We start from the raw sequence: 20,558 nt of genomic DNA, 5'->3' as shown, positions 1-20,558 counted from the left end.
CTTATTGGTTGTATTTGCCCTATAAGACCCCCAGAAGAGCCACTCTTAGCTTGGCCTGTCTACTTATTTATGTGTAACCTCTGACCCAACCTCTTGTTGAGTCTATGTACCTACAGTTTTCTTTTCACTGTTGAACTGAGGGCGTGATCTGCATTATGTACCTGTTGAAACATCTATGAGTTTATTTTGTGGCATAAATCTCTCGGTTTACAGTTTACGGTTTTTAAATTGATTTTAATAATCATAATAAGGTGTATACGCCAAAGATCATTTACATTGCTTGTTAAAAATATACATTGGTGATTACCATGCTCTTTTACCAATCCCTAAGTTCGAATTAGACTCTGCTCATGGGCAAGACAATGCAACATATCATGTACACCCTATCTTGAGACGTATTTTAGAAAGCATGGGGTTTTTCCCCATCCTGTAAATTGGGTATGTAGTGCTCACCCTTTGTGTGAATTTTAGAATTTATATATGTATGGCAAAATGTGGTTGTATAAATGTGGTTATTAATTCTGTCTGAAAGTTTCTGTAATGTATTTAAACTCTAGTATTTAGTTTCAATCTGTATGTAGTCTTTCTACATTACAATCAGTGTGAAAAGTCTATTTGTCGTAGAGAAGGCTTTTAAACCACTAGGGTAGACACCACTTAACGACTCTGTATAAAGTTTACAAAATGTACTCGCAACTTGTTCTTTTGACAAAGGTCACTTTCATCTCGGTTGAATTTAGTTTTTTTTTTTAGTCTTTGATCAGAAGCAATAGCAAACATTGAATTATCTAAAATTCAAGCCTTCGTTGAAGATCAAATGTGAGATTATTATAGGACAAAGGTGGCATGTTCGATATATAATGGATGTGATAAATGACAGAATTGTTTTATGAAACTGGCGGGATTGTTTATTGACAATGTGGCAACCTTAAATGTTCTATGTTTTTTCATGTTTCACAGAAAAACACCATGATTCTTGTGTTTCTCACCAAACGGTACAAGATAAAATGTGGACAAAGAATTGTCAAAAGCAAACTTAATAAATACAAAATGTATAAAAATGGAAAATAAATTTAGATAATAAAAGCTGAGGAAATATGTAAATTGAGGAAAAAAAGGAGAATTAAATGAAAAAAAAGAAGAAAATAATCGTTTGCAACAAACTACTATAAGACTGCAACCTCTTTCATAATAATAGTCATTTCTTTACCTTGCAGTGTTGTGTGTAATTCATCATATTTTATTTACATGGTTTTTGTAAAAGGAAGAGACTATTTTAATGTTTATCTTGGCTATATGAGGTAGTACATACCAAATAGTCTCCCTTATATTTCTCCAAAATGTCCTTTCAATATAGCAAAAACAAAAACCCTGTTAGTTACAGTATAATATATACTTAATATTATATTATTTTCATTCCAATCATTTACACATTATATATTAGTAGTTAAATTTCGGGAAAAAAACCAATATAGTATGATATAATTTATTGAAAAATGGGGTGTTTCACTAATTACACCAACTTAATTTCATGAAAAAAATTGAATTAAGTACCGGTATATAACACTATTTATTAATAATTTGTTACATTATTATTGTTATGATGCTGCAGTTTCTGCAAATAAAATTTCACACTTTATAATAAAACATTTTAACTTAACATACTGAATAAAGTGTACACTCTCAAATATTTATATTTTTAAATATTTTTATTTTTACAGAGCACTGCAATCACCGTCTTCCCAGTACATTTATTACCATCCGGCGTTGATCTCTCAATCGGGTCTGCAGTACCAGCAACCTGCAAGTCCTACCGCAACACAGCCTTTCGTGGAATACCCTGGAGCATATTCGACATCACAGCACTACAATACAGCTGCAGCTTATGAACAGTACGCATACGCAACACAAGGTTTTGTAACGCCCGGTTATGGATACACAACCGTCCCGCAACAACAGGTATCATCCATGCCCGCTTATCAAGCCACTCAACAGGTTCAACCAGAACGAATACCATAAAAAGATGCTTTACATAATTATATTACAAATTTGATCGCGTTGTTGAGATAAAATAATTCTCGGACATTATAAGACAGCTGATACACAAATTATGTAGATTTAATTTTCAAACAGGGATTTTTTTGTTGAGATGAACAGTTTTATACGATACTAAACTAAAGGGTTATTTAATATTCCACATAGGAGATACAGATCATATCCTATCATTCCATTTAAACAATTCTGTCCCTTCGAAAGAGGCAATATTTTGTAAGGAGAGCGAATGTAGGGAAAACGCTTTAAAGTACTAGATGAGTATTTAATTTTCCTGTCTGTTAAATGTGGTAACTGGATAGGTTTTGTATTGTCATATTCATTGAAAGAAATTCCATGGCTTCTGTAATGCAGTAGAAATCCCTATTAAGGGGACACCTTTGGGACCCCCTTTATAGGATAATATGATTATCCCCTAAATAGGGTGTCCCCCTGTATATGCTAATAGGGTTGTCCCCTGAACGGGGTTTCCCCCTGCACATGCTGTAATACAGGAGCAGTTCTACTGTACTTGTTCTTATCATTACAAATATTTTCAACAAGATTTCTTAAATCAATAAAAGTGGTAGATCCAGAGGGCAGCATCCTACATTTGAAAAACTAACATACAAGTATTTTAACACCATCTGTATAAAATGACACATCACACATCCATACCTTTTTAAGTCTTCATCATCGTTACCCCACCCTTCTTTAAAAAATATTAGATACATAACTTTTTTGCAAATTTGTATTTTGACATTTTTTATTTTTTTATATACATTTTTAAGCTTGTAGAAATTGTGTTATATTATCCATAATTTCTGTTATGATGTTTTTATCTTAATTTCAAATTGCATTATGTTTTGTAATGCAGTAGATACTACGACATCTATATGTATAAATAAATTTTTTGGGCAATAGTTTTAAATTTATTATTATTAGTTTTAATTTCGCTAAATCCGCTGTATTATAAAGTATGCCAAAGTTTTTGGAGGCTGTATCTAAGTTCAGCTCTGTAAATCAATATTAAAATCCTGTCTTTATGTGTACTGTATATTTGTACTTAGTTGATTGGTAAATGTCTAAAAATAGACTACATATATGCACTTACTATTTATTAATAAACTAAGATGTCAGAACTGCATGTACTTTTAGCGTATTGTTTTTATATTTCATCTTAAGCCATTGTATTTGGCGCTGAACATCGTCTTGTTCAGAAAAATCTAACTATTGTATTTGGTTAGTATAACGATCATGTAGATTTTATAATATTAAAATAAGAATAATAGTAGATATAATAAATAATATTTTAATAATTATGAATCTAAAGCTCTGTCTACACTATCAAATTAGTGTGAAAAAAAAGTGTGATGTACCCAAAGTATGGCAGTGATATGACATCATCATGTCCATATATGGCCACATCACATCACATAAAGTTTGATAGTGTACACAGAGCTTAATGATACTAGAATCTATTTATAATAATATTGGATGTTTTATGTTAAAAAATATTTTTAGAATTTCATAATGTAAAATTGGACACATTACTTATGTTAAATTTGAATTTAATAATGTTAATTAGAGCCAGATTAGTGTTGAGAGGGAACGTTAGTTGGCAATGGGGTTGGGAGGGAGGGAAGGGTAGGGTAGGCCTGGTTATTGATAGGTATAATTGTACGTTGGATATTACTAAATTATGTATTTTTAAGTTTAATATTTGTTTAGATATTTAAATACAGATTAAATGCATATTAAACTAGATTTATCACTAGCAAATAAAATCGTTTGTCTACCAAAATGATTTGTACAAGTGCAAGTTACCACATGTTAGTAATATCTCACTCATAATGTACTTTCATTTAATTTTAATGTACAGTACAATTATTCATCCATTTTTTCTTTTTAAGTAGATTGGTCACTTAACTTTCAAACAATGTTACCATTTCATTAACAATTTTTTGTATATTATTCATATCATTTGTGTTTCTTCTGGATAAAAAGGGTTATTACTGTAATAAATATGTCATATTCCACAAAAAGATAAAAATTATGAACATTTATTGGAAATACTGAAATGATTTTACTCATTTTGAATTTTTTAAATTAGTTGTTTTAAAGCAATAGTGATATGTTTCATAATTAATGTATTTATGGATTATATACATCTTTGATATTGGATTGTGAATTAATATGGCTGTCTGAAAATGTACTTAATTGGTTATTGTACAAATACCTAAAAGTAAAAACAATAGACAAAATAGATAGTGACAATTCTGTTACCGATTGTATGTTTCATCACTGGTACATGGTTTAAGCATCCAGGAGTTTTAATCATTGCTATGTTGGTAATGTATGGTAATTTTATGCAAATATATTCGTGTTAGTGCCTTTTGTAACAACAAGAGCCTTGAACGCTTTACAGCGCCCTCAACCGAACCGTCCACTTTTTCAGATTTTTAAGAATTAAAAATCTTATTTTAATTTAGTTTAAGTAGTAGATTTACAAACTATGCAATTATGAAATAATTAAACTATGCATTTAAGAAAATGTAGTACTTAGTGGTGACTAGGGGTTAATGCACTTGGCTATAGATTTAGAAAATGCCATTTTATGTAATTATGTAATAATATTTTATACGAGTATATAACACTGCAGAAAAAAATAGTTGTTGGGAAAGAGAGTCGTCGGGTTATATGTAATTAATTGAGCAGAATCTGATACGCGTGCAAATGCAGATGAAATAATTCTTTGTACCTGCGGCATTCAAATATGGTACTGCGCCTTGTGTACGCGTGCGTCAAATTTTTGACGGCAGCGTCATAACTGATGCATTAATTAACACAACATAAGTAAATTGCGTCGTCGAAATGTCTCGTGACTAAAATGCCATAATTGTAACGTACTAGTTCTTGTATTGCAATACATTAATGTCGAAAATCATTTTGATGAATGACGTCATAACATCTATGATTATTCGTCATAAATTGATGCATTTTAAATAGGCCTAATGTCCACGTAGACTAAAAAAGATTCGAAAAAGGTCCCTTAATATTTTTTCAACGACTACATTTTGTTATTCAAAATTATGATTTAAGCGAAAATGTTTGTTGAAGGGTTGTTCATGTGTTTTTAATGTTTATATTTAAAAAGTAACTAACACATAAATCGCCTACCTCTAAACTGTCAATGGCCAGACTCGAATGTATATTTCCCATGCGTAAACTACTTCGCAAGAGGACCTTTTGGCACCTAGTTGTACTTTGTACAAATGTTGGAAAATGGAAATTTTAAACTAACTATGACTGAAACGAGAGACTTTTTGGACAATTCTTAAATAATATACAGTATAACTATAAAACATCTAGTTCTAGTCGGTTTAGATTGAAATTAACCAATACACCAGTAGTGGCACAGACGTGATCAATCGGTCGCGCGTGAGTCGGTCAAAAATTGTAACTGAGCGATAACGTCTATAACTTATAATTTAATGGATTAATTATTAATTGAAAATCACTAATTTGCGACCATGACTTGAATCTGATTGGCCGCCCTGCTACATCGATAGTTAAATGTAGACACATGCTATAAAGTACATTATATCTTCCACTTAATTAAATATTACCGTTAATTAAGCTAAGCTTAGCTATAGTATGGAAGAGTAGGAATGCTCAGATACCGAGTCATTTTTATATTCGAGAGATCTTTAATACGATCTTTCTTCATTCGATCTATCTGCAAGGTAAACCGTGAATGCTATAAATGCATTCGGTGAATAAGTAGGCCTAGCAATTGTAGTTAGTACGGTTCCTATGTAGAGGAACCTTTGTCGAAGATGGAGTAGATTTAGCTACTCGTCGATCTAATTGTACAGAAATTAAATGACCAATAACTGGTCTCTACATGTTTATGACGTTGCATTTGTTTATTTTGTCAGTCTGGTATAGAATAGTTTAAATGGGACAGTTTAAACTTATAAAATCTACGAGTCATACAGTGACGTCATCAGAACAAAAGTGGAAAACGTCTTCTCCCTCCTCCAACCAACACACTTCATTCTACACACTAAATTAAATTAAACACATTTTACCAAGCCCAACATGATAGCATACTTTAATATCCGACTTTATTTTCTTGACTTTATTTTAATCCACCTTTTAGTAACATCGTTGTAGCAGCTCTGGTGGAGACACCACAACCTATTTATTCAAGAGACACACCCAAGGCAATCTTAAAGATAATGTTTCGAAACGAACGGGAACGACGGTTTGATTCCATCCGCTAGGAGGATCAAGGTACAAATCTCATCTGTAAAAGAACCAACAAATATAGGCCTAAAATGATTTAAACATAAAAGATGTATTGTCCCTTTGACTAATTCAACAAATTTTTTTCATATTTCGAAAAAAGTGGGTCATTTTGAAGTATCATAATAGTTATTAACTTTCACCAAAAATTAGTGGGAAAAAAAATAATTTAACCGAAATACAGACGTTTTTTTGTTCAAAAAATAACTTTGACTTCCAGTCAAAGTTTTCGATCAAAACATATCTCATAATGCAACGCGCTTGTTTGGCTACTCTGTATGCATAATCATAAAACTTCTTCGCGATCTGTGTGAAAACACCTTCCCAACCGCGACGAGTTGCAAACAATCCTAATTAGCATCATGCATAATGCATACTAATGGCTTGAATTTGTTTACTTTCGCTTGTGACGATTTTCCAGACGAAATGTAATCAAATTAATTTACCTGTTACTTACGTAAACTTGTTGTTTTTGCCTCGAATTTTCGACTTAAAGTGAATAACTTTAATATTACTTTGATATGGCCAATTTATATTTAGAATATTTTTTGTTTCATTTTTTTTGTGTTTCAAGGGACAATACATCTTTAAGGATATACTTTATCACATGAGTTGAGTGACAGTGTGGTTGCATGTCGTGAATCATCAAATCAAGTGATACGAAATCGTGTATTTCTTTAACAATTAAAACAAGTGCAATACGTACAATGGAATGTAATGTTGGGGGCTCATAAAGTTTAACATTCAAGTAAGCTAGGCCTAAACTGTGAGCTGTCCCTGCTGTTACATGAATCAAGATTTAATGATGACTCCATGCGGAGATACACCATGAAATTCTCGTCAGTTTGTCTCTATCTAGGCCCCTACTATGATCAGACTTACGTCCCGATCTAAAGCTATTAACAAAACGCCTGATTTGGAGGTGTGAAGTATAGTGTCATGCTAATAATGATTAATGTAGTAAAACATATGTCCAAGTTACACTTATGTTTAAGATTGAGTTACATTGTGATCGACGTGTCGTATTTGCTTGACAAATGTGTCGTAAATTAACATGTGTAATAGCATTTCCCACGCAGTTATGATTTTGTAATATCATATTAAGCGTCATTAGTCATAATGAGCAATACGTAAAGATGCTGTGATCATCAAACCACGAAGGGAATTGTTGGAAAGTTTTGTTTCACGGGGAACTTAAGGGTCCCACTGAAAGGTTAACGAGGAACGCCGATTTGCTGGTAGCACTTCAGTAAACCTATACTCCAGGGCCCTTATAGGCCAATAGCGGTAACGGTTAGCGGGAAAAGCGAGCTTTTCCCAACATAGAATCGGTAGGCCTATCTTATCCTGACTGCGGGTTTCCTCAACCGCTCGTCCGCTCCCTCAGAATTTTGTGAAATGATCATAAGAACACATATTCTATATTTTTTTCCGCTTACCGTTACCGTCTTTGTAAATTGGTCTTTAGTAAAGGTGTGTTCACACCCCGGTTCATACGCACCGGAGCGTACATAAACGGAGATCGTGTGATCACCGCTTTAACTCCGATATAACTCCGATGTTTAAGAGGTAATGTGTTCTGACGCAGAAGTGATTATGGATTTGAACTCGCTATTCAGCTTTTTCGCAAGAAAATAGTCTGAAGCAAGGCAAATAATGTAAATTTGTTTAGGGTATTATTATGTAGTGGAGCTACTGTAGCTTTGTGGTTAACGTACTTGCCTTCCAATCCCAAGGTCCAGGGTTCATTCCTGGCCTAGTGCCATGTCCGGTTGTAACGCACGACTCAACTCCACTCCAGTCCCTAAGCCTCAAATAAGACTTAGTTTATAAAAGCACGATAAACTATAAAATTAATAATTTATCCATCCTGTAATTAATGAGTTTGTGCTGTTGGATGATTATGAAATAAAAAAGTGTATTAACAAGACTTATTCTACAGTACAAAATGAATACAGTATGAACTGGTTAAATCGGTCATCGTCACAGCTTTCTCTAAGTTTAAATATTCGACCGCCGTCCTGGTTACTGGTGGTGGTACTTGGTGTTGGTGTGGGTGTAATTACATCAATCTCTATGACTGAATTTTATCAGCTGACAAATCATACATCATATGTCATGAATACATAAATCTAGAATCACAGATGTAGAAAATGAACATTAATTAATATCTAATGTACATTTCAATTATTCTATTTAAACATGTGTCATGCAAGTACAACTGAACTTTTGTACAGCATTGAACTATCGGCAATCGTTCTTGTGTATCATCGCCAAAACTCGGAGTTTGTCCAGAAAAGATTTCTCAAAGTTGGCTCACAGAGCAGTTTTTAAAGCAGTAATTTCGCCACGATATTACTAACTAGGGCCAATAGGTGTTTAACTCAAGTGCTCGCATCGTGCGACAAGTAATAAGCCTGCCTATTTAGCAGGAGGTTTAGACTTCATATTGCAATGGTCTAGACCACCGTTGCCAAGGGTTTCACTTTGAGCTTAAGTCTAAGACTATATATTATGAGGCTTAACTTAAGACATTTATTGTAATCCGCTCCAGTTGAAAAAATGCAGAAACAAGTTAATAAAGTTTGCTAGTGTAGGCAAGTGAGAAACTTTTGTTAGAAAACTCAGAATTTGGATGTCAACAGTTTACTAGACCAGTTGACAAACTTTGACAAACTGCTAAAACAAGTTGGTAAAGTTTGCTAGTGTAGGAAAACTTGTCAAAAAATATAGAGTTTGCTAGACCAGATGGCAAATGTTGGCAAATAGAAAACAAGTTTTCAGAAGTCACACTTTAGCTCTGAATTTGATCAAGTTTGTGGACTCTATTGTAGGTAACTAACAGACTTTATATTAGAGAGAGAGAGAGAGAGTTTTGGAGATTCACAAATGGTTTCAAAATAACTCATGGGGTGTAGAAATCTATGTCATTCATTAGCACACTTTAAAATGTCTATGAAAATTGATGTCAAAGAAATATTAAATCAGTTTGTCAATTGCTAGCTCATAGCAATATTCTAGGCCTACTTAATAGATACTGTAGCGATTGATTTAGGATGCCGAGTAGTCGACGATATATTACAACAAACATCTAACTTGATGATTAATCAATAGCATCATTTGAAAATAAGGGAATCTGATTTGCTTACAGGTGTCGATAGGGGTCACAAAAGGACACGCCGCACTACCATTGAATGATGGTTTACGTGCAACATAGGATCATCTCCATTCAAACGGAGAAACCCCCTGCATTGCCCGCTTTGGTACTATTTCCAAAAAAGACGGACCTTCCCTCATATATCATTGTTGCTTAGGTTGTTTAGTTACGTGATCTTTACCTTAAGTTGTATAACCTAGTTTGAAAGACCTTTGTCTTGCAGACGAGAAGCTATTGTTATTTTACCGTTATTTTAGCGCCCTGAGATCGTTGATGACGTCATACACCAGATACAAGTTCACGTACACATCCCGGTAGCATTTCGGTTGGCAAACGTTGTTTACACTAATTATTTAATCTCTCTGCATTCTTATACAGCGCCATCTATAATGTTCCCTATTATGTCATAATTAATCATGAATTATTCATGATTTCTGGCCACGTTCGTCCTGGAAAAAAAAATTACGCATCCCGGTATGAGATAAAAATTGTTTCAACTTTTTGAACGCTTGCATCAATTTACGACCTAGATTCTGGTAGACGTAAAATAAAGACGTAACAAATATCGTAGGCGTATTTGAAACACATATGTTTGCATTTGACATAGATTTTTATTTTTTAATTGATTTATGTATTTGAGTCTACGGCGATTAAAACTTAATATAACTTAAGCTCTACTCAAGAGCAAACTTAAGGTCTACTTACTTAGAAAGAACATTTTTTTATATTTTTAAAACACGTAAAATTACACGAAATCGGTTAACTTCACAGTATGTTTAAACTGTTCATTAAAACACTTTTTACGTTAATATTGAGGAACCTTTCTGAAACAAGCTCTTGAGCTTAAAGAGTTATCCTCTGCTATTCCATATTATTGTAACTTATTTTTCTTGTATTATTGTTGTACAAATTGTTCGATCTAGGCTGTCTACTTTTTTTATATGGATCGCAATAAATATTACATTACTTGGGTCATTTTAACTTAAGATTTAGCCGAAGTAGGCACTGATTGAATCGCTGCATAAACAGCTTACGGAGGCGTTCCATACTTCGTAAATAGACATACCCCCTCATCCAGGGCAGCAAAATTGCTGGTGCCGGTGTTTTGTTTGTTTTTGCAGTGTTGGTTCGTTTTTTATGTGTAACTGCATGTCATTACACAACGAAATGGCGAATTACAGTGCAGAAAAACAAATTGCATTAATTTCAGTCACAAATCCACCAGTCAATGCTTTAAGGTTTGTTGTATAAGAAAATTTTAATAGATGACTGTATTATTTAGCACAAGCTAGGCCTAGAGTAGACGGAGAAGCTGTCTCGAAGAGCAAGCAAGGCAAGCCTACTCACCTCTCTACTAGGTAGGCTTATCTACCCACTATCTAGTACTAGCCTTTGGTTAGTAGTAGTAAAACCATAACGGTCAGTGTGTGTGGTAGGTTACAGTAGTGGAGTTTTCTCCTTTGCCATGATGATTGTCAAACTGTATAGTGTATTTTAGTAGGCGATTCTTTTGATCCTGCTAGCCTAACTAACTAGACTATACATAGGCCTACTAGGCTTTCTTTGACCGACAACTTGAGGGACAAAGAAATTATATTTATTTAATGATTTTTTGATAAAAAATGATAATGGGAGTGACTTGCACTATCTACAGTAACCGAGTACGATGAAGTTTAATTTATATGCCACATATTATAGGCTTATATATTTGGCCATCATCTTATTTTTAACCTTTTGAATTTATGTCTATGGTCTGTTTTTTATCAAGAAGAAAATATATGTTTATTTGAAATGAAATTTAAACACATTACATTGCAACAAACAATATCTTAACTCAAGATCAAGGCATTTAATATCAGTAACATATAATTTTTCTAATATTAAACTTGTTTTCTTATAGTCACCATGTCCGTCAAGGAATAATGAATGGTTTGAAGGTTTGTTTTTTTCTGCTATCTATTTATTTTTTACAATGATATCATGAAATAATACATACATACATGAGTACACTGTGTCTAACCTGTTTAACTGTGTCTAACCTGTTTAACTGTGTCTAACCTGTTTAACTCTGTCTAACCTGTTTAACTGTGTCTAACCTGTTTAACTGTGTCTAACCTGTTTAACTGTGTCTAACCTGTTTAACTGTGTCTAACCTGTTTAACTGTGTCTAATCTGTTTAACTGTGTCTAACCTGTTTAACTGTGTCTAACCTGTTTTAACCAATTATCAAGTTTTTTTTCTTTGAATCATACACACTGTTCACTGCAGTTACTGACTCATAAACTTCTACATTAAAACAAACTCAGATAACTTGCATAAAAAAACGGAGTTACTGCAGTAGACTAATTTTGATTTTAGTCAATAATTATATTATTATTACAGTATATAATGGAAATGAATCTCATGATTTTTAATTTTATTATGATGTCAGAGGTATGCTAATATTTTTATTGTGTCCATATATTTTTATTGTGTCCATACATTTTTAATTTCCCCACCCCACACCACACTTTCCAAAGTTTGAATGTCACTAAAATGGCCACATTTGTTACAGAGAGCAAAAGAAGACCCTAACGTCCAAGCAGTTGTGCTATGTGGTTCTGGAAGAACATTTCCTGCTGGAGCTGACATCACTGAGTTTGCATCTCATCTTGCAACTAAAAGTAAGTCTAAAAATAAGCATTTTTGTTGTTTTCTCATTCCCTCTGGAAACTATAACAGTCCTTTTTTTCATATAAACATTTTTTCCCTACTACAAATTTTTGTGCTGTTTTTTTTCAGAACCGCATTTGGTAGAAATATGCACAGAATTGGATAGTTTTCCGAAACCTGTGGTGGCAGCAATCCATGGAACGGCTCTTGGTGGCGGGTTAGAGCTCTGCTTGTCGGCCCACTACAGAATAGCCTCTAAATCTGCTAAGTATGTCCTGAAATAAACAATGCAAAAAAGTGCTATAATTAATAATTCTGTGTTTCACAAATAATGAATTGATTATAAACTTCAAATATGTTTGAATGAATAAACTACTGCAGTTCTAATAGATGATTTCATAATTTATAAATATACAATTTCTATACTAAATTATGAAATTGAGTGTATCAGGAGTAGATCCAAGATTTTGGTTATGGATCGTGGGGAAACAGAGCACAATGGTGCGAGGTCCTCCCCAGAGAAAACATAATCTAGAAGGCACTTTTATCTTTCAAAAGTTGGGGCTGGAGACGGCTAGGCCCAGTATTGATTTATTTGGTCACTCTATGATTGACTAATTTTGGTACAAAACCAGAGCAAAAGATGGACCTAGTCCTTATATTTACAGTACTGCTAAAGTAACATAACATGACATACATATTCAAGTATAACTACATCTATGGGGAGCCAGCTAGTACAAAAGTATCTTTTAATTATGCTGAACTGTAATGGGATCAGCTTTATAGCAACCCTAACATTTATTTAACCAATAGAACATAATATATGAATAATGTGATGTACATTTGAAGATGATATATAAAGGAGATAATAGACAACATAATTATCAACACTATATCTTTTTTCAAGGGTTGGTTTCCCCGAAGTTAATATAGGAATACTACCAGGAGCCACAGGTACGCAACGTCTTCCACGAGTCACACACCTGAAAAGTGCAATTGATTTGATAGTGTCGGGTCGCCAGGTGAACGCCTCTGAGGCATATGATCTTGGAATTGTCGACCAGGTTAGTCACATGTCTAGCAGGATTTTGTGTAGCAGAACGGTTTAAAATATAAATCTGAACTTGTGTACTGTACATTACAGTATGTATAAATGTATAAATAGTTTATAACCTTCATTTTGCATGGATGTGTGCACAATTGTAAAACATACATACCTCTCTTAAGCTCTGACTACAATGTGATGTGCCCATATATGGACATGATGATGTCATATCACTACCTTATTCAGGCAAACTGTATCACTACCATATATGGGCACATCACACCTTTTTTGTCAAACTAGTTTAGTGTAGACAGAGCTTTATGTATTGCTGTTTTCCTATAGGCTACCGTGTTGAGTGAAACAATAGCTATGCTATCCAAGTTTACTTGAAAGTACTGTACCATAACAGTTCCTAATGGTATTGCATACTATCAGAAGACCTTAGTCCAAACATTTTTCATTTTCACTTCATTAATTTTTTTTCATCTTTTATGTTTTGTATTTATAATTATTGTACTACCATGATTCAAACCTTGTTTTCTGTCCAGATAGTTGATAGTGATGTTGTTTCCAAGGCAAGTGAGTTTGCTAAATCGATTGTAATGCGCCCTCTCGGTCCGAGAAGAGTAAGTAGCATGCCGGTGAAAGGAATTGAACATGCCTCAACAATATTTGAAGGTAACTGGTTCTCTCGTATGTGTACAGTCAAACTTCCCAAAACCACTAGACACTAGTATAGCTGGCCTAAAGTGTCACGTGACTACAGGTCAGATTCTCTGATTGTGTCTATTCAAAATCCTTTTAGAATTCATATTATGAACAGTGCATTCTGCCACGTTTTCTTAGTGTAAATAGGTTTTAAAAGCATTCAATTTATTAGTCGTGTTTTTTCATTAATTTTCTAGAGGCTAGACAGAAGACGATAAGACGTTCGCGTGGGGCCATAGCGCCATTGACGTGCATCCAAGCGATACAGGCCTCTGTGGAGCAACCTACATTTGAGAAGGGTGTTCAAAAGTTAGAATTTTATTTTACTTTAATTTTCATCAAAATCTTATTACTTATAAATCTATCATGTAATTTAATTAAATTTTGTTATCTTGATAACGTCACTCATGTTGCCGTAGATAATATAAAAATGTCAAAAAACGATATTTTCAATTCCCAAGCCTGTTTCTATGAAAATTTCCAAAAGAACGGCTTTCTCCGAATGCAGCCTATTTTAACTCAAAATAATACATTTGTGTTCGTGGTCGGTTGTCTAATGACGTCATTATTATTTACACAGAGAGTCTCCATGGAAAGTTTAAGAACGGTTGTTGCTGATCAATTGGTGTTTTTGAAACAGTTTTTGAATTGATTCTTTTTGTAGTTTTTTTGCATAGATCATTTTTTGTTGGCAAGGTTTTACAATTACATTAAGACATGCAATAGTAGTGTTTCAGTATGTTATTAATATAGAAATATTTCACAGTGAGAAGTTTTGATGAAAGTCAAGTTTGTCCTTGTGAAAATAGAGAAAATGAAAAACATTTCCTGAAAGTCATGCGTAAAGCCTTGTCTACACTACAAACTTTATGTCCCAAACAAATGTGATGTGTTTATATATGGAAATCACTACCACTACCATATTTGGTCATATCACTACCATATTTGGGCACATCACACTTTTTTTGTCAAACTAGTTTGATAGTGTAGACAGAGCTTTAGAGATCTTTTAAGAGATTGTTTCCTATTACAATCAAGAGAGGTGTACTTTTAACATGTTATTTATCTTTTCACAGGGAAAGTGAGTTGATGTATTATTTAATGCAATCTGGTCAAGCACGAGCACAACAGTACGCCTTCTTTGCTGAACGGTCTGTATCAAAAGTAAGTATAATTTTTCTGATTTCATCGATTTTATGGTTGAATTGTCGCATCTGATAACCTAAATGTGCTTGTGGACTCATTCTTCCACCAGCTGCCAACTAGAGCGCCATTACGTTTCTTCTCACGACAGTTGCTGGGTGAACAAATACACTGGGGTAACCCCCTACTCGTCTCGAAAAATTTACTAGGTTAGTACACACAAGCATTATTGTGTACACTGGACCTACGATTTATAGTACTTATTTGAGAAGGCTTGTTCTACACCAGAACAATGGAGCGAGTGAGCCTTGAACCCTTGCCATAAGGCAATAGATTACAGTGCACTCCATAATCTTAAAAAAATTGTATACTGGGTCATTCTGTGTCACCAATATGAAATATATATAGAGTAAATATAGAGTACCTATATATAATGAACACATAACATTTTAACTTGATAGTGGCAACGTCCTAATGGTGTCAGCTACAAGACAACAAAGCCTGTGCGTGTAAAAACAGCTGCTGTGATTGGTGCAGGCACAATGGGCGTTGGCATAGCGGTATCACTTATATCATGTGGTGTCAAAGTTTTCTTGACAGAACAGAACCAAGAGGTACAGTATATATATATAGTAAAATATCCATTATATTTTGTTTTATTGCTAGAAAGTAATTTTTTGGTGGATATATTTTAAAATAATAATGTAAGGGCATGTGGCGCAGTGTGCTGGACGTCGGAATAGTTTGAAAAGATAGGAGTTGTACCCCTGTTGTTTCGTAGAGTGCTTTGTTCTTTGGAACAATTAAAAAATGTCTGATTTTTTGGGCTTCCATAGTCTGCGTCAGACTTTTTACTTTCCCTAGTAAACACATTTAGACTTTCTCATGATCCCAACCATCTCCCCCAAAACAATCATGCATCATAACCATGGCAGTAACTGATGTCTGTTTCAACAGTATTCCACTCCATGCCTCAGTTACAGTACTAGCTGTTGGATGTGTATAAAATATAAAAGACAAACATTACATTTTTCTCCCCAGTATCTGAATCGAGGTATGGAGATCTTAAAGAATATAATCTTCTCAGGCGTGAAGAGAAATAGAATAAGCAAGAGCCAAGCCGAGAAGTTAGTATCGCTTGTGACGCCTGTATTGGATTATGGGAGCTTTAGTCACGTAGATATTGTGATTGAAGCCGTTTTTGAGAACATGGACATCAAAAAGAAGGTTTTCAGAAAGCTGGATGCTGTCTGCAAGCCTTCTGCGATACTTGCTAGTAACACATCAACTCTGAATATTGATGAGGTGAGTAATACTGTAAGCTACAGTAGTTCACTCTCTAGTTAAATATGTAACATCTTTGGTTTGTTCTTAAAATAGTTGTTGTTTTCACTATGTTTTTCTATTTAGATTGCATCTGTGACATCACAGCCAGACAAGGTTGTTGGTATGCACTTTTTTTCTCCAGCGCATATAATGAAACTTCTTGAGAATATCTATGGCAAGGCAACCTCGTCTGAAACCATAGCAACTGCTATGGATCTTGGACAGAGAATGAAAAAGGTATTACTTTAGATCAGTTTAGATTAAATCAGTTTTCAAAAATAGTTTTTAGAGGGAACTATTGTTGCATATATAGGACCTTTTGTTACTCTTTTACAGATCAGTGTGTTAGTTGGCAACTGTCATGGATTTGTAGGCAACAGGATGATGGGGCCTTACACTGCAGAGGTAATTTATCAGGCTGATATCATGCTCATGAGTCTCCCATTCGACTGCTAAAATAGGCCTACAATTCCAAAAAAACTGATCATTAAATGTATAAAATTTATAATTCATATTCATACTAGTTTGTAATTAGAGCATTTTTAGCCTTAGATATGCCAATATTTAAAATGTTTAACATTTTAAATATTGGTACTACTAGTTTAGTTTTTGTTGACATGAAAAATGTTACTTTATAAAGATACAACCATAATGGATGTTTTTATCTGTAGGCTGGATTCTTACTAGAGGAAGGATGTTTCCCACAAGATGTAGATCAAGCGTTAAGAGATTTTGGATTTGCTATGGGAGCGTTTCAAACTTCAGATTTAGCAGGTAACACAAAAAAGTATCCTAAGCAAATTATAAGTTGTAATGTTAGTTATTACTGTCATGATTCTATTACTTTATATTGCTAAATAATAAATACAAAATAAAAGAAACATAATATTTTTGTTTATTACAGGGGCTGATATTGGTTATAAAATCAGAAAAGAGCTAGGCTTAGTTGGCCCACGCTGGGCTGATGAACGGTTGCGTATGGGCCAGAGATACTCACCTCTTGGTGATATGATCGTGGAGGCTGGAAGGCTTGGACAAAAAACTGGTGTGGTTCTATGTTATTAAACTTAAAGACCCCTTCCCTGCAATTTTGGACGTTTTTTGGAAAATAATACATATATATCACTTTAAAAACATTAAACCATGTCATTTCTTGTCTTAGATGTACGTTTTATGGTAAATTATGATAAAAAGTGAGAAACAATGCACTACCTAAGTAGCTTGCGGCGATCGACCTCTCGTGGACGGTCTTAGGCCTAGCCTAGCTAGGCTTAGTTTTGTAGGCCTAGCTGGTAAACATCGGTAACGTACGAACATCGTACGCGAGCTATATACCTAGCCTGACGTTGTATAGTTGCTGCATTAATTGTCTTTCTATTTTTGCCAGACTCCGTTGATACAAATTGGGGAAAACCCGGTATTTTCGCTGAAAAGTTAGAGGAGTCTTCCATTTGTTTTGGCCTCACGATCGATCGAAAAGTGGGCGAATTACAGGTGAAAAACAAAAATATCAATCCGCGCGCAATGCATTTTGGGATTTATAGCGGGCCGCTATAATTATTAGAATCGACTTATTTTTCACATTTTTAACCGTTTAAAGACGAAAAAAGTTACCGCAATAGGACCATATAGTATTATTTTTACATTAAATATAGTTTGTGATCTTAAATTAGATCTAAAAAACGTAGGGAATGGGGCTTTAAATGTGTAAAGAATTAGTTGTTGAATATTTTGGATTTTTTCATTTAACTATGAAACAAGGTTTATTTTTAACAAAATACATTAAAGTCAGTGTATATACAGCAATAAAATAGGCATTTATAATTTGTTAATAAATATTAATTATTTTGCAAATTTATTTAAAGGCAAAGGATGGTATAACTATGGTAAGCCTGGAGGTCGTGCCAATATGCGAGATGTTGAAGTGGAAGAAATTATTGTTAATTTTTCCAAGAAACACGATATTAAAAGACGACGTATCTCCCCTCAGGTAAATATTAGTAAGGGAATATCATCAAATTACATATAATGTAACATTTTTTGGGTTGTATTTTTATTTATTATTATTATTATTTTGTTATACTGGGTAGCCTCTTCAGTCAAAGACTGTTTTCCCAGAGGGCCCAGTTATAATCAGTGTCTGTGTGTGACAGTGGATGTGTGTGTACTAGTAGGCCTACACCGGGGTAACCCTTACTACTAGTCCTTATCCAAGTATCGTTGTACCACCAGAACCATAGAGCGAGTAAGCCTGGAACCCTTGCTGATGTTATGGCTACTTAATTACGATTCCACACTCTTTACCCCTCGGCCACTCACTCGCACAGCTTTTTTATATAGCCTACTGTACTTATATTATTATGCTTCTTTCTTTTGTTTTATTTTTCTATTTTTTCTTTTACAGGAAATTATTGAGAGGTGTTTATACTCACTGATCAATGAAGGCTTCAAGGCTTTGGAGGAAGGAATAGCTGCCAAGGATGAGGATATTGATATCATCTGGTGAGTTATTGACATCATCTGGTGAGTTATTGATATCATCTGGTGAGTTATTGACATCATCTGGTGAGTTATTGACATCATCTGGTGAGTTATTGACATCATCTGGTGAGTTATTGACATCATTTGGGGAGTTTCTAACTCATATATAAACAATAATATTGTCTGTTGTTTTATTTTTAATCTATGAACAATACGAGAAAACCAATATAAAAAAACAATAGATTTTTTAATATTCTTTACACGAAGCTCATTCATTTATGACAGTTTAATAAAAATAGTTTCAATATACAGTGAAACCCCTCCTTTGGAAATTCCGTCTAAGGGAACACTTTGCAGTGAAATAAACGAGGGGAAAACCAACCAACCCATATCAAAGTGCTATCCCTATTTAGGGAACACTTTGCAGTGAAATGAACAAGATGGAAAACAAACCAACCCATATCAAAGTGCTATCCCTATTTAGGGAACACTTTGCAGTGAAATGAACAAGGGGAAAACCAACCAACGCATATCAAAGTGCTATCCCTATTTAGGGAACACTTTGCAGTGAAATGAACAAGATGGAAAATAAACCAACCCATATCAAAGTGCTATCCCTATTTAGGGAACACTTTTCTTTGAAGTTAAGTTAAATTAGGTACAATAGTAATAGTATAAATCTTTATTAACACCATACGATCACTGCACTTAATTTTTGTTGTTACTAAGGATTTACGGGTATGGTTGGCCGAGGCACATGGGAGGACCAATGTACTACGCAAAAAACATGGTGGGGTTGCCAAAGGTCTACGAGAGGATCTGCCATTACCATTCTATCTACAGTAAGTTTTTTTATTATAGTTTACTTAAAAAAATTGAATCTATTTTAAGAAACACAAATACTGTAAAAATGTGTAGCCCATTGTGCCCTATTAAAATCAGGTCCTTTCATCACATTTTACACTGTTCAAAAGCGATAAAGCGTGTCATGTTTAGATAAAATTCTTTCTTATACCTGATTAAGTAACTTGGACAAAGTTACAGTTTTAGTAAATAAAGATTTTGCGGAATAAAATGATTTCTAGATTGTGACACAGAGAAAAATTGTATTTAATAGCGCTGATAATTTTCTAAGCCTCCATTTTTGTTTGTATTTTTCAGAAAATAGTAAGCATTGGATCCCTAGTACTCTGTTAAAACAAATGGCTCTAAGTCAATCAGCTAGCAAGCTATAAATACCAAAAATCTTGGCTTGGCTATATTTGGTAACTGTAACCAGAACCAGTCTCAGGGATTTTACTGGGTTTGAGAGGTTTTTCTAATTGGATTACCAAGCCTAACATGTATTTCCCCATTCTCATTCTGTGATGATTATTAATAAATTAAAATCATGATAATTAAACCAAGAGGTAAAATAGTGTATAATTTCCAATATAATCATATGATGAAAACTAAAAATAAATAAATGGCTATCATTCTTCTAGAACATTGAAATTGATTTTACTGCTTAAATATGTAAACTAATATTAATTTATATAAAAGAATATATTTAAAATTGGTGGTGCTATAAGCAAATAATAATTACTGCAGTATTATAGCTATTTTTATTTATGATACATTAATTTTAAAATGGACATAATTTACCTTTTTTAAGTAGTTAAAATAAAAATAAGATATTTTATGATAATAAAGAAAACCAAATCC

At 33.7% G+C, this 20,558-nt stretch overlaps 2 protein-coding genes across 3 annotated transcripts in view; both read left to right on the top strand.

The window, feature by feature from the left end:
* The window catches only part of LOC140056784 (RNA-binding protein 38-like), a 35,041-nt gene extending 29,096 nt beyond the window's left edge, over positions 1–5,945 (top strand). For both annotated transcript variants that reach the window (XM_072102273.1, XM_072102265.1), the window contains exon 4: positions 1,722–5,945. In XM_072102273.1, coding sequence (XP_071958374.1) covers positions 1,722–2,019 — 298 coding nt within the window. In that variant the 3' untranslated portion in view covers positions 2,020–5,945. The remainder of the gene's footprint in view (positions 1–1,721) is intronic.
* A 4,662-nt stretch (positions 5,946–10,607) lies between these two features.
* LOC140046662 (peroxisomal bifunctional enzyme-like) lies at positions 10,608–20,408 on the top strand. Its single transcript, XM_072091370.1, has 18 exons — positions 10,608–10,737; positions 11,400–11,436; positions 12,054–12,162; positions 12,281–12,419; positions 13,059–13,215; positions 13,745–13,874; positions 14,102–14,213; positions 14,981–15,068; positions 15,509–15,661; positions 16,089–16,352; positions 16,458–16,610; positions 16,710–16,778; positions 17,045–17,147; positions 17,278–17,418; positions 18,239–18,363; positions 18,778–18,875; positions 19,584–19,696; positions 20,016–20,408. The coding sequence occupies exons 1-18, from the start codon at positions 10,637–10,639 to the stop codon at positions 20,087–20,089; spliced, it is 2,166 nt and encodes a 721-aa protein (XP_071947471.1). The 5' UTR covers positions 10,608–10,636; the 3' UTR covers positions 20,090–20,408.
* The last annotated feature ends 150 nt before the right edge of the window (positions 20,409–20,558 follow it).

The sequence above is a fragment of the Antedon mediterranea genome, chromosome 1 (assembly GCF_964355755.1).
Source record: "Antedon mediterranea chromosome 1, ecAntMedi1.1, whole genome shotgun sequence".
Lineage (NCBI taxonomy): Eukaryota > Metazoa > Echinodermata > Crinoidea > Comatulida > Antedonidae > Antedon > Antedon mediterranea.
The sequence above is the reverse complement of the archived record's forward strand: the minus strand, read 5'-3'. Positions and strand labels throughout refer to the sequence as shown.